This window comes from Phyllostomus hastatus, unplaced genomic scaffold (assembly GCF_019186645.2).
Source record: "Phyllostomus hastatus isolate PE091 unplaced genomic scaffold, TTU_PhHast_1.1 phas_scaffold_193, whole genome shotgun sequence".
Classification (NCBI taxonomy): Eukaryota; Metazoa; Chordata; class Mammalia; order Chiroptera; family Phyllostomidae; genus Phyllostomus; species Phyllostomus hastatus.
Window position 1 is genome coordinate 9,341,935 of NW_025334015.1, and position 11,704 is coordinate 9,353,638.

Here is an 11,704-nt window from a genome sequence, read left to right on the forward strand (position 1 = left end):
GATCATACCCAGCATTTTCCAGACTCGTCCGGGCATGAAAAATAACAATAAAAGAGAAAGTAAAGGAAGCCCAGTGCTTGCTCAGCACCCAGGTTCCCAAGCCCCTCTCCATGGACATGCTGGTACAGCAGGAGGAGCAGGGCCCAGCTTATTCTTAGGAACTTAAAGTTCGAGAGACTCGGCCTTCATTTCCAAGAGGCTGCTGGCCTGGCCCACACAGTGCGACAAGCGCCGGTCGGGCCACATCACAGTTCCGGTCCGCCAGTTTCAGGCAAGCACTCGGACACAGCGCTCTTGCAGCAGGCGGCTGGACTTCGCTTCCACGCCCTGGGGCCCTCCCACAGCAGACTGTGAGCATCACCGAGAGTCTCCTAGGCTGCCGCCAGAGCTCCGCAGGGACGCACACGCCCAGCCGAGGTCCGCTCGGTTGGTGGTGGACTTCCTGAACCCTCCGCCTCTTGTTGCTCAACCCTCTCACCCTTGCCCTTTGAACTGGTCCCTGCCCTCCCACCAGAAGAAGGAGCCCAGAGTTACCTGAGATCTGTGACCCCAAGCCATCTAGGGGAACAGAAAGCTGGCACACACGACTAGCTCCTAGTGAAGGAATAAAACAAAACTCTGCACACCTGGCCAGAGCAGGAAGAAAAGTCCCCGGGGCCTGACTCAGCCAACCGCGGGCACCGTGTCGCCACAGAAACCCAGCGGCTGGCCCTCTGCCAGCCGGCCTGCAGCTCCTGCAGCTCCGGCAGGTTCATGCCTGTGTCTCCTCCCCAACGCCCTGCACTGCTCAGGGGCCTGCCCACGCAGCCAGCCATGGTCCCGGCACCATGCACCCTGGCAACAAGACCCCCAAAGGGGACAAACAACAGACTGGGTAGGGTGGGGAGGGGGGCCCTGAATGCAAGTCTCTTCTTTACCTTTGGAGGGACTGGGGAGGGCATGACTGACAGGAGGGGTCAGGCCTGGGAACTCTGACACTGGAGCAAATACTGCTGTCTTTGTCCTCCCCTCTAAAAACTAGGTTAATAACCCCTTACAGCCCTCTAAGTACAGGTGCTGTGAACAAATGAGCTGATTCACACTAATGACAGGGCCTCCCTGCGATCCCCCTTTGATTTTGATTTCTCCACCCGCCGCCGTCCATCCATCTGCCCAAAGCCAGGCGGGGCCCATTCCCCTCCCTGGTCTGGTGGAGCAGCTGGAGTTCAAGTTAAAACCAACCAAACAAACAAACAAACAAACAAAAAACAAACCCTTAACAGCACAAGTCTACCTGGTGGCCTCCAACAGCCAGGCAAGAGCAGACCTGGCAGGTCTTCCAGGAAGCCCCAGGGAGACACAGACCAAGGTCGGCCAGGCCCGGCCCACGCCCTGCACCAGGAGGGCCTCCCGCTCGGGCTCCCCTCCCTCTCCTCCTCTGCGCTGCACTGAGGGAGGCAGGGATCGTGCTGGGGGACAGAGGGGAGCTCTCAAAGCCCTCCCTGGCATCTTCCCACCCACCCTCGACCCAGAAGCGCTGTACCCAGCAAAGCCAGCGAGTCTGCCCCACCACTGCCTACACCCTGGGTCTCAGTTTACACATCAAGTTCCAGTCGTTCCAAAACGTTTCTTAGAACATTAAAACCTTATTTCAAATGCAATTTTTTTTGCAACACCTCAAAATAAAAGAAACACACTGGTTGGCAGAACAGCAAGTCCCTGTCCTTGAGACCCTGTCCCAAAAGAACGTGACAGGTTTCAAAACCACTGGGTGAAACCACACCTATCCTAGGAGCCTCAGGGCATGCCCCCCAGAAGTCCACAGGCCACAGGTGACCCCAAGGTCACCAAGGGGCTTTCACAGCCACCGTCTCTAACACAGCTCTGGGAGGGGGTGGAGGCCACAAGAAACATATTTTTGTGTCTCTTGGTGTCACGTTAAGTGTTTTTAATGTTTATCATCTCTAATTCTTGCAACTATGTTTCATTTTCAGACGAGAAAATGGGTTAAAAGAAGGAAACATGTCAAAACCCCCCAAAATTAAGAAGGGGCAGGGCTGTGTTCCAGAGCCAGGCCTGTCTGACCGAAAGCCAGTGTTCTGCTCAGGACACCTGCTGCGTCGCAAGGGACATCTATTGTCCCTGCCCCCACCCCCAGGACACCGAAACTCAGAGAGTAACTGCCTTAAAGAGTGAGCTGCGAAACTCTGCCTACGCTAACCCACATCTTGGGCCCTAGGGGGCGGCACCCCGTGCCCAGAACTGTTAGGGATTTCCACCCCTTCCACTCTGGCCCAGGGGTGCTGGCCGCCCCACTGCTCCCTGCTGCAGCCAGGAGGCCCCCAGTCCTACATGAAACCCGCCTGCCCTCGAGGATGCAGGCCAAGGCCAAGCCCCTCCAAGAAACCTCGGGGACCCTCTCAATCCACAAGACTTTCTCCCTGGGACCTGCAGCCACCACTGGGCATCCATGACACCCCACTAACACAGCAGCAGGCAGGCCAGGAAGTTGAGTAGGTCAGGGCGCCCCAGTTCTGCTTCTCTTCCCGTGCCCTCTGCCTTTGCCCTCGCCAGGGTTAGCAATTGACTGATTGATTAATTGCCTGAAAGAATTCTCACTGCACGGCCAGACTTAGATGGTGTACCCAGAGCAAGGTGCCAGGGCCCAGGCAACTTCCCAAATTTGTGTCCGGTGCCGGAAGGGGACAGAATCCTCAGTCCACAGCCCAGGTTCTGCTTGCAGCGCTCACCCCTGCGCCCAGCTACATTCAGCCCCATTCAAGTCTGGACTGCCGCCCCACCACCCTGCTCCCCCTTAAAGTTAAAAGCTGCTCCCCGCCCTCACCCCGCCGACACAACTTGTGTACTTCCAAACAGAGAAATCCATCCCGGCTCCACGTTCACACACACACCCCCAACCCCGCCGCCCCCGCTGCCCTGCCCCTCGCTGGTCTCTCTGATCCCACTCAGTGGAGCCAGCCTGTCCTCATTGGCCAGAGGTGCCCTTTCTGCCCCAAACCTTCCCCCTTTTCTCCCACACTGGGTCAGCCTGCAGCGGCTCCACCAGGCAGGGGCCCCCAGACTCAGCAAGAGAAACAAGGAGTGAAGGCAGGGCCACGTGACTTTTTCTTTTCTTCCGAGCCAGCATCTGATTCCACAGGCTGTGCTTTTTTCCCATTAGTGAGATTTTGGTCGAGCTCACTATGAAATCATGTGCGGTTGTAAGACAAAACACCAAGAGATCCCTTGGACACTTGGCCCAGTTCCCCCCAGTGCTCACATTGTATAAAATCGTGTTACATGACAACACTGACATAGCCCACAGACCTTACTCACACTTCCCATTTTGCCTGCATTCATTTGTGTGTGAGTACTAAGTTCCATCAGCTTTCATCACTGATGTGCCTTCCTGTATTCACCCATATGGTCAAGGTCAAGATTCTGACCCCTCCAGCTGTCTGGGTGTGAGCATGCTCACCTCCTCCTGGCCCCCTCCCCACCAACCTATCCTCCAGTTCTAAAGGTGTGGTTTCCAAAGTTACAGAAATGAGTTATCCAGTATATAAACTTCAGGGACTGCTGGCTTTCTTCACTCAGCAAAACTCCCTGGGGCATGATTAAAGTCACGGCAGGCATCGTGAGCTTGTTCATCTTTGTTGACCTTTCTCACAGCTGTCCTGGGGAACCCAAGGGTCTGCAGACATTAAGGGGGAAGCCCCAAGCCTGCCTGCCTCCAGGAGTTGCCTCCGTTCGGACACACCTCCACCCCCCTCTCAGGTAGCTCTGGGCATGCTGGGGCTGCCGGATCTGAGATGCTGTTTTGGGGGAAAGGGCTGAATAGGCAAACAGGAAAGCACCACCCCTGCCCAGGGACCCGAGTCTAAGGTTACAGCCCAGAATCCCAGTGGTGGAAGTAACAGGATCTGGCCAGGAGAGATGGCAGAACTGTATCCTTGGGATCGGATTCTGAGAGCCGGGCAGCATTTACACCTCATCCACCTCCCGTCCTCCCACGGCCTGCCGTCCTTCCTGGGGGAAGGAGGGTTTCCATCCAGAGCCAGCATTACAAATTCTCCCTTCCCCACGTGTGGCCCACACAATGGCCCTGCACCCGAGCACTGCAGGGAGCCAGCCTCCCTTCCGCAGCTCAGGGCGGCTCCTGAAGTCCTCCCGCGGCGACAGGCTCACTCTGAGCCTGCTCCTTCGCTGGCTAAACACACTCGACTCAACCACTCGGGAGTCAAAGTGTTCCCAAGCCTCTGTCCACCTGGTTCAACCTCACAGCCTTGTAGTTAGCAATATTCCCATTAAGACATGGGACCCGGGATTCAACAGCTTAATCCAAGTGAGGCCTGGCCGGCGTGGGCTCCAGGGAGCGCTTCATCAGTTACCTCCCTTATCCGGATCACGCTATTTCCATTAATACGTTCAATTCGCACACGCAAATACTAAAATAATTAATAAAAAAATAACATCTCCGCTTGGTGAAAGCTTATGCAGCCATCAAAACTGGTTTTTAAAAGAGTAGGTGATAATATGGAAAAGCTATCTAAGATGCAAAGTTAAATGAGAAAAAGGGCAGAAAATACGCAGGCCCTTTCCAGCCTTCTCAACACCCCAGGTGCCCGCTCTGAGACGCTCCCGCGCAGGGCCCCTCCCCCACCGTTTAGTGAGAAGACTTCCTCCGGTTTCCCCAGCTCCCCCATCACACCTCCACCCCAGTCTCACTCTCCGGGTAAACCCCCTGCTCCTTAAGAATTGGGGGGTGGGAGGAAGCAGGGGTGGGGGGACTCTGGAGGCTGTGTGTTTGCTCTACAATCTTATCATGGGCTCAGAGAGTGAAAAAATGGGTAACAAATTAATTAATTACAACCATATCTTCAGTTGCAGAATAGGAATGACCTGATTCCATTTGGAAAGGGTCATGTACACAAATATGTTAATATCCAAATAAGTACATATTTGTGTATGCACAGAAGACTTGTGAGACAACATAAGACAAACTATTTATGGAGGTCATGAAATCTGGAAGATTTTCAGAGGAATTTCACCTTCTACTTTACATATTTCTGTATTGCTTGACTTAAAAAGAAAAACAAGCAACAAAAAACCCTTCCTAGCTTTTGTAACAAGAAAAAAAAAAACAACTTCCTTCAGAAAGCATGCATAGGCAAGACATAGTAAAATGCTTCTCTGGGTACTTTTCCCCATTTTTTAATTCTTTCTACTTATCTGAGCCAAACTGGTGTCAACCCTCCACGCAGGACCTGCACTTGCCCTTCACCGCCCTGGCTCACTCCCAGCTCATATCACCACAGGTGGGAGGTCACACTCACATCACCACAGCGCAGTGGGAGGGAGGTGGCTTTTGTTCCCGTTGTCAGGGTGCTGCGCTTACGCAGCACTTACTCCTAACTCTAACATGGATGGACACGATTCTGTTCTTGGCAGCCTGTCCTGAAGGCCGTTTGCATCCTTTTGACTCAGAATTAAGTCATCCAAGGTATGGCCTTTCCCTCCCAGGAGGGTGTCATCCATCTATAAAGATGATAAGCAAGTGCTCAAGACCTCATCAGGTTGCTACTAGAGAAGAAATGTCGCAGAACCCGGGAAGGAGTCAGGAACAGCCCAGAGGGACTTAGATCCATAAATGGACCATCTTGGGCACAGTCCTTCAACCAGACAGAAACCTACCAGACCTTACTGTCCCCCAGGCTCCCCGTCCTCCACTGTGCCCAGCAGACAGGAGGTGATAGAATGCCTTTTCCAGGACACAGGTTGTCATGAGCATAACAACAAACTAGATAAAACATATGCACAGGGCAGGAAATGGGGAAAGGCATGAAACTGTACACAATCTAAGGTTCACCTGTTCAAATCCAGGTCAAGGCCTATGCCTGGATTTTGGGCCAGGTCCTAGGTGAGGGCATGTGAGAGGGAACCACACATCGATGTTCCTCTCCCTCTCTTCCCCCATCTCTAAAAATAAATAAATAAAATATCTTTTAAAATATTTTCCATTATGACTTTTATGTGTGTACATAATAAACAAAGGTACATCTTGTTCAAAGGTTTGTTGAAATCGCATCTCCAGCCAGACTCCTGGTCGACCAGATGAGGAACTGCATCAAAAGGGGAGACCAGACAAGTGTGGGGCAAGAGGTGTTGGGTGAACTTGCTCTGGCGCCTGGCACTTGCCCCTGGTAACAGCGTGTTCTGGGGTTTTGCTGGGAATACGCATCAATCACCAGACGCTGCTGTGAAAAGCATAGGCTTTGAAGTCTCACAGATCTAGGTGTGAATTCTTGTTCTACCTCTGCCTTTGGGCCATTACTCAAACCCTTTGAGCCTCCTATTCTCCTCTGTAAACCAGGCCTTTTTTCCCCCACACAGTTGCCTTGAGGATACAGATAATGAACTTAATTGTGCACATGCAATGACTGCCATCATATTCTCCATGTCACCATGGTCATCGCCACATCAGAGAGACAAAAGAGCCAAGATTTTAACCAGTCAGTCAGCTGTCACAAAGACTCTAAGGATTCTGTTGTTATGCCTGGTAAGAATGAACAAATACTGAAAACAGGAGATTCCAAGACAGAATCTGTAGTAGGGACCTGCTTCTGGGACCTGGCCTGCAACCCAGGCATGTGCCCCGACTGGGAATCGAACCGGCGACCCTTTGGTTCACAGGCCAGCGCTCAATCCACTGAGCCACACTAGCCAGGGCTTGCTTTTAGAAAAGTTCTTAACAAATAAAAAAGGACAACAATTGGTCACAGGCTCTGAGGGAGCCCCAAACGTGCCTCTCACTACTACCAGCCAAGGTGAGAATTCTTGGAAAAGCTCAGCAGTTCCTATTCTCATGCTCACACCATAAAGGCTATTCTAATTTTGCTACACCTCAGGCATCTCAGAAACATCCCAAAAAGGGAAATCCAGTTTCTTGCCCGGATAAAATCAATGCTTACCCTTAGTAATCCATCCCTTCCTGGGCCCACCGGACTGACAGCCCCGTCTTGCACTAGAGTGGTCCAAGTAAAAGACAGCCAAGTCAGACTCCCTGGGTTCAAATCCCGCTCCCACTGTCTTGTTCTGTGACCTTAGGCAAGCCTCTCTGTGCTCCGTTTTCCTCACCTACAAAAGGGTGATGATGATAATAATAATACTAAAAGGCATAATATATAATATATGCTCAATAAATGCTGGCAATGATTATTAGTTCTCTAAACACTCCAGGAGTGTGTGCACAATGTCAGAAGCAATGTCTTTGGGCCCTGGGTGCCTTGGGGCCTCCGTCACACTCTCCTCCCCCAACAATGGACTTTCCCTCTTAGGAGCAGCAAGAGCCCAAAGCCTGGACAGAACCACAAGCCAAAAAAGGAACTGACACCAGCAGAATTCTGGGACCACAATGGCCACATGCCACAGCGCAGGCAGTCACATGCCCACCCCTGCAGCAGAGTGAGAGGACACGGCGCCACCACGAACAAGCCTGGTCCGGGCAGCTCCGCCCCAGCGGAGTCCCACAGGCAGCAGGTGACTTCCATGTGACAGCCGTCTTCTCCTGCGCCTCAGTGTTCCCACCTCCTAAGTGAGCGCCATGAATGTCCAGGCCCTCCCAGGACCACGGCGGACAGAAGGCCCGTGGAGAAGGCACCTTCTTGTCCATTTGCAGCACCTGAAGATGAGTCCCCACCTAAGGAACACTCTGGGTGCCCCACCGCTGACCACCTTCCCTGCTCTTCCTCACCCCCCGCACCCACCTGCCAGCACATGAGCCTCTGGAGAGCCCCAAGAAAGAAGGAAATCTTTAAGAGCTTTATTTTTTATGGTGGGGGTGGGAGGGGAATAAGGAGTAAGAGACGAGTAGTTGGTTATATATATGGTCTCAGCACGCTTTTCTTTTCACAGAGGATCATTTTCATAGTAGCTGCATGAAGGGAGGGAAATGAAACTTGGAACCATAGGAGGAGGGTCTCGATTGCTGGGATTTGGTCACTCCTCAGAGAGACTCCCTGTGTCCAGCAGGGCCAGGGCAGCACACCGAGGACAGCCTGGCTGTGAGCCTCCTCCCAGGCATCCATCCTACTAACACCACATCCTTACTGCTTGTCTCGAGCCTTTTTCAACTCAGAAATTCAAACTGTGGTTGACACTCCACGCTGCAGCTTACACATGGCTTTCATGTAAAGAATGCCTTTTAATCCTCGCCGCAAACCTGTAATATGTACGTCATCCTGTTTCATCGTCGCAGATACAGAGGCTCCTGGAGATTAGGTAACATCTCTGAGTTCACCTGGCAGGAAAGCGGCAGCACCAGGTCTTGCCTCCATGTTGGTCACGCCTGCCACCACATGGCAGACGGCCTCTGGTCCCAATTCACCCACTCTGACCCCTCCAGCTGAAGACAGAGACCGTGTGCCTGATTTTTCTCCCAGTGCTGCTGCCCTGTACCTGGTGCATTCTCAGTGGGGGTACCTGATACCTGTTCTGTGGATGAGTGAATGTTTGACCCTTTAACAGAGATAACTCTCTGAAAAGCCAAAGCTGTCCAGCCTAACACCACCCCCATCTGACATCCCAACACTGATTTCCACAGGCCTAGGGCGTACCGAGCTTTACGTGGGCCAGTCATGACTTTGGACGGAATCAAGGGGTGCCACAGCAGCTTTAGGGCCAGGATTAATCTTCAGCATAGGCCAGAACACCCAGCGAGGCAGGCTTCCCAGTTCTTGTTAACAGCCATAATGATGGGCATCTGTGCACCTGCTCTCCCGCGGACAGGGCTCACACAACCCCTCTACCCTCATGCAGTTGGGCCCCAGGGCTTCAGAGGCAGTAGGGAGCTCAGAGGGGAACAGGTGAGGGTGGGGCAGGGGCCAGAGTCATCAGACTTGGGAAGGACTTTCCCAGAAGCCACAGTGCCCTGTGGGGGCTGGCATGACCCAGCTAGGCGCTGAGGACGCTGAGGACAAACCCACAGGAGGCACCCACCTCCTGGGCAGGGAACAAGTGAAGGCAGAGTCTGCAGACCTGACTGTGAACACTATCAGGTGGTCCAGGGAGGGAGATGGTTGGGAGGGCACAGGGTGGGAGGGAGAGTGACTTCCTGGAGAAATGGAAATGAGCTTTGGGCGGAGAGGGCCACTTCTTGCAGGGCACACTGTGTCCTCTCTGTTTTACACACGCCTCTGAGCACGGCTCTCAGGACTGTAAATTCCTTAAGGGAAGCAACCATACCTTATTTGCCTTTAAGAGTCCTCTCACAACAGCGCCCAGCACAGAGTGAGGCACATAGTTGGTTCAGTGCACAGACAGAGGGATTCCTGTGCAGGGAAACCCCGGCACTGGAAGTGGAAGGAAGACCGCAGGCGGGTGGAGGACGTGTGAGCTCCACAGAACATGAGGCAATGAGCAGGCGGCCAGGGGAAAAGAAAGCAAGGGCAGTGGTCACAGAACTCAGCGGGCCCTTGGAGCTCCAGGCAGAATGTGGAGCGGAGCCCCAGGACTGGCCCCTGTTGGAGGGCAGGAGTGGGGAGACCAGCAAGATGATTCAGAGGAGACTCCAAGAAGACCTGCTTTCAGAAAAGGAAGTCCCAGAAAAGGAAGTCATGATAAAAAAAAAACCCGCCCTGAAATAACAAATGCCAAGCCACAGGCCCTCTGCTGAGGAGGCCGGAGTCCAGAGCCCCAGTAGGCAATTAGCAAGGCTTCACAAACAGGGCGATTACAGAAAGGAAAATAGAGGCATCCATCCAGGTGAGGCTGCCTCACGCAGGCGGAGGCGCAGCAGAAGCAACTCCTCAGGTCAGGGAGAGAAAAGTGGGCCGACGTGCCGCTTGGAGAAAAGGAAGTGATTTCAGAGAACTCCAAATCTGGACCTGACACGGGGGTACTGGCCACAGTGTGGGACAGAGAGGACGTCCGGGACCCAGGAACACAGGCCACAGTTCCACCTGCGCTTTGCAGAGCAAAGCTCCCTCCCAGAGCAGCCCCTGCCATCAGCGTCCACTCAGTGCCACCCTCACCTGGCCCTCCAGGAAACCTGGGGACCCCGCTGGACAGACAGGTGGAGGCCTGGCTGCCAGTCCTGCCAGAGCACTGCCACCTAGGTGTGTCCTTGGATAAGGTAACTAACAACCCATCCCCAGCTCTGCCTGAACGTAATGTCTCTGCACTCTCTCAGGTCTCTCGTTGTTCTTCCTGCCAAACAAGGGCTCCCGGCTTCAGTGTCTAAAACGTTCAAGACACACGTTACCACATCCCTTCCCATACAGTCATCTTCCCCAAAAGCTGCGTCCTCTCTCCGAGAAGCCCAGCTGAGCCCCACCCTGAAGTCCTTAGCTCCACGCTCCAGGGCAACCAGAAGCTCTAGTCTCCCGGGTGCCCTCTGCAAAGGGCCCACAGTGCCTCTGACCGGTAAGGAAAAAACAAATTCCTAAGAGGACACGAAGACTACGACTCCAAAGTCCCCTGGAAACCTCCCTTTTCCCGCCCAAATCACCCACTCCAAGCCTCCGCCCCCGGTTCCTTCTGGAGGTGCTTCAGTAGCGCCGAGTCCACGGAGGAAGCGAGACGGTCACTTTTTGGGCTGGAGATTCGGCTTTTCCAAAAACCTGAGCATTCCCGCCTCGCCCGCGCACAGCACGACAAGTACCAAAGGTCCTCAGGCCAGGCACCCACCAAACAGGAAATTCCACCTGCTGGGCCAGCGCACCGGCCACCAAGGGGCAGTGGAGCGGTCCCTCGGCCAAGACAAAGCGCAGCGCGCCGGGGGGCCGGGGCGCCCTCTCAAACCGATCAGCTCCTAGCCGCACTCCAGACTCCCCGGCCCGAACGGCGCCTACAAAGCCCCGGGACCCTCGCCTGGGGCGGGTCAGGGCTGCAGCCCGGCCGGAGCGCGTCCTCGCTACCCCGCCGCCGCGCACGCTCGCTCACCTCCAGCCGCGAGTTGTACTTGAGTCCCGCACGGAGGTCCTTGGAGCCCCCTCCGCCCTTGCGGCCCTGATTGCTCTTCATGGTCCCGGTGGCCGGTCGCGGGTCTCAGAGGCGTGGTCCGCGCCAGTAGCCGGCTCCCATCGCCGCCGGGTCTAGGGGTCGCGGGGGACGCGGGGCGCACGAGGCACAGGGGGCGCAGGTCGCGGTGAGTCCTGGTCACCAGCCCAGCGCCGGCCGCCCGCAGAGTGGCTCTCGCCCTCACTCTTCCTGCCCCGCGCAGGTAGTTTCAGGGTGTGGCCTCCCCGGGCCCGCCCCACCGCCAGCCGCTCTCGCCGCGGCCGCCCTCGCCGGCACCTTTCCCAGAACTGCCTCCTCTTCGTGGGCTCCCGCCTCCCCCAAAGCCTCCGGGGAACCGCCTCCCCTCTGGTAAAGGGGAAAATAAGGCCGCCGGCCTGAAGGCGTTGGAGAAATAAGGTGCGGGGACTCAACTGGTGGTGGCCGTTAGCAATAACTAGGCCCCGCACGCACAGTAACTGTCTACCGACGGCCTCAACAGAAGCCACCTGCGTGCTTGCCTTCCCTGCGGGAGAGGGACCTTTTCCCTCTCCGCTGGAAGACAACCCTTCCGCCGCCGCCTTGATGCCCGCCATGGTTTCTCTCCCTCCCTCTTGCAATTTCAGCCTCCACCGGGCTGTGTGGCTAGCTCTCAAGTACAACCCCTCCGAACCCAAACAAAAACTGCACTGCCCCAGGGCTTAGCCTCCCCCGTGGCCACTAGCTGCCC

General features: G+C 54.9%; 1 protein-coding gene across 1 annotated transcript in view; it reads right to left on the bottom strand.

Moving 5' to 3' along the window:
- The window catches only part of ST14 (ST14 transmembrane serine protease matriptase), a 37,946-nt gene extending 26,722 nt beyond the window's left edge, over positions 1-11,224 (bottom strand). Inside the window, exon 1 of the mRNA XM_045860360.1 lies at positions 10,921-11,224. Within this exon, the coding sequence (XP_045716316.1) occupies positions 10,921-11,001 (81 nt within the window). The 5' untranslated portion in view covers positions 11,002-11,224. The remainder of the gene's footprint in view (positions 1-10,920) is intronic.
- Between the last annotated feature and the right edge of the window lie 480 nt (positions 11,225-11,704).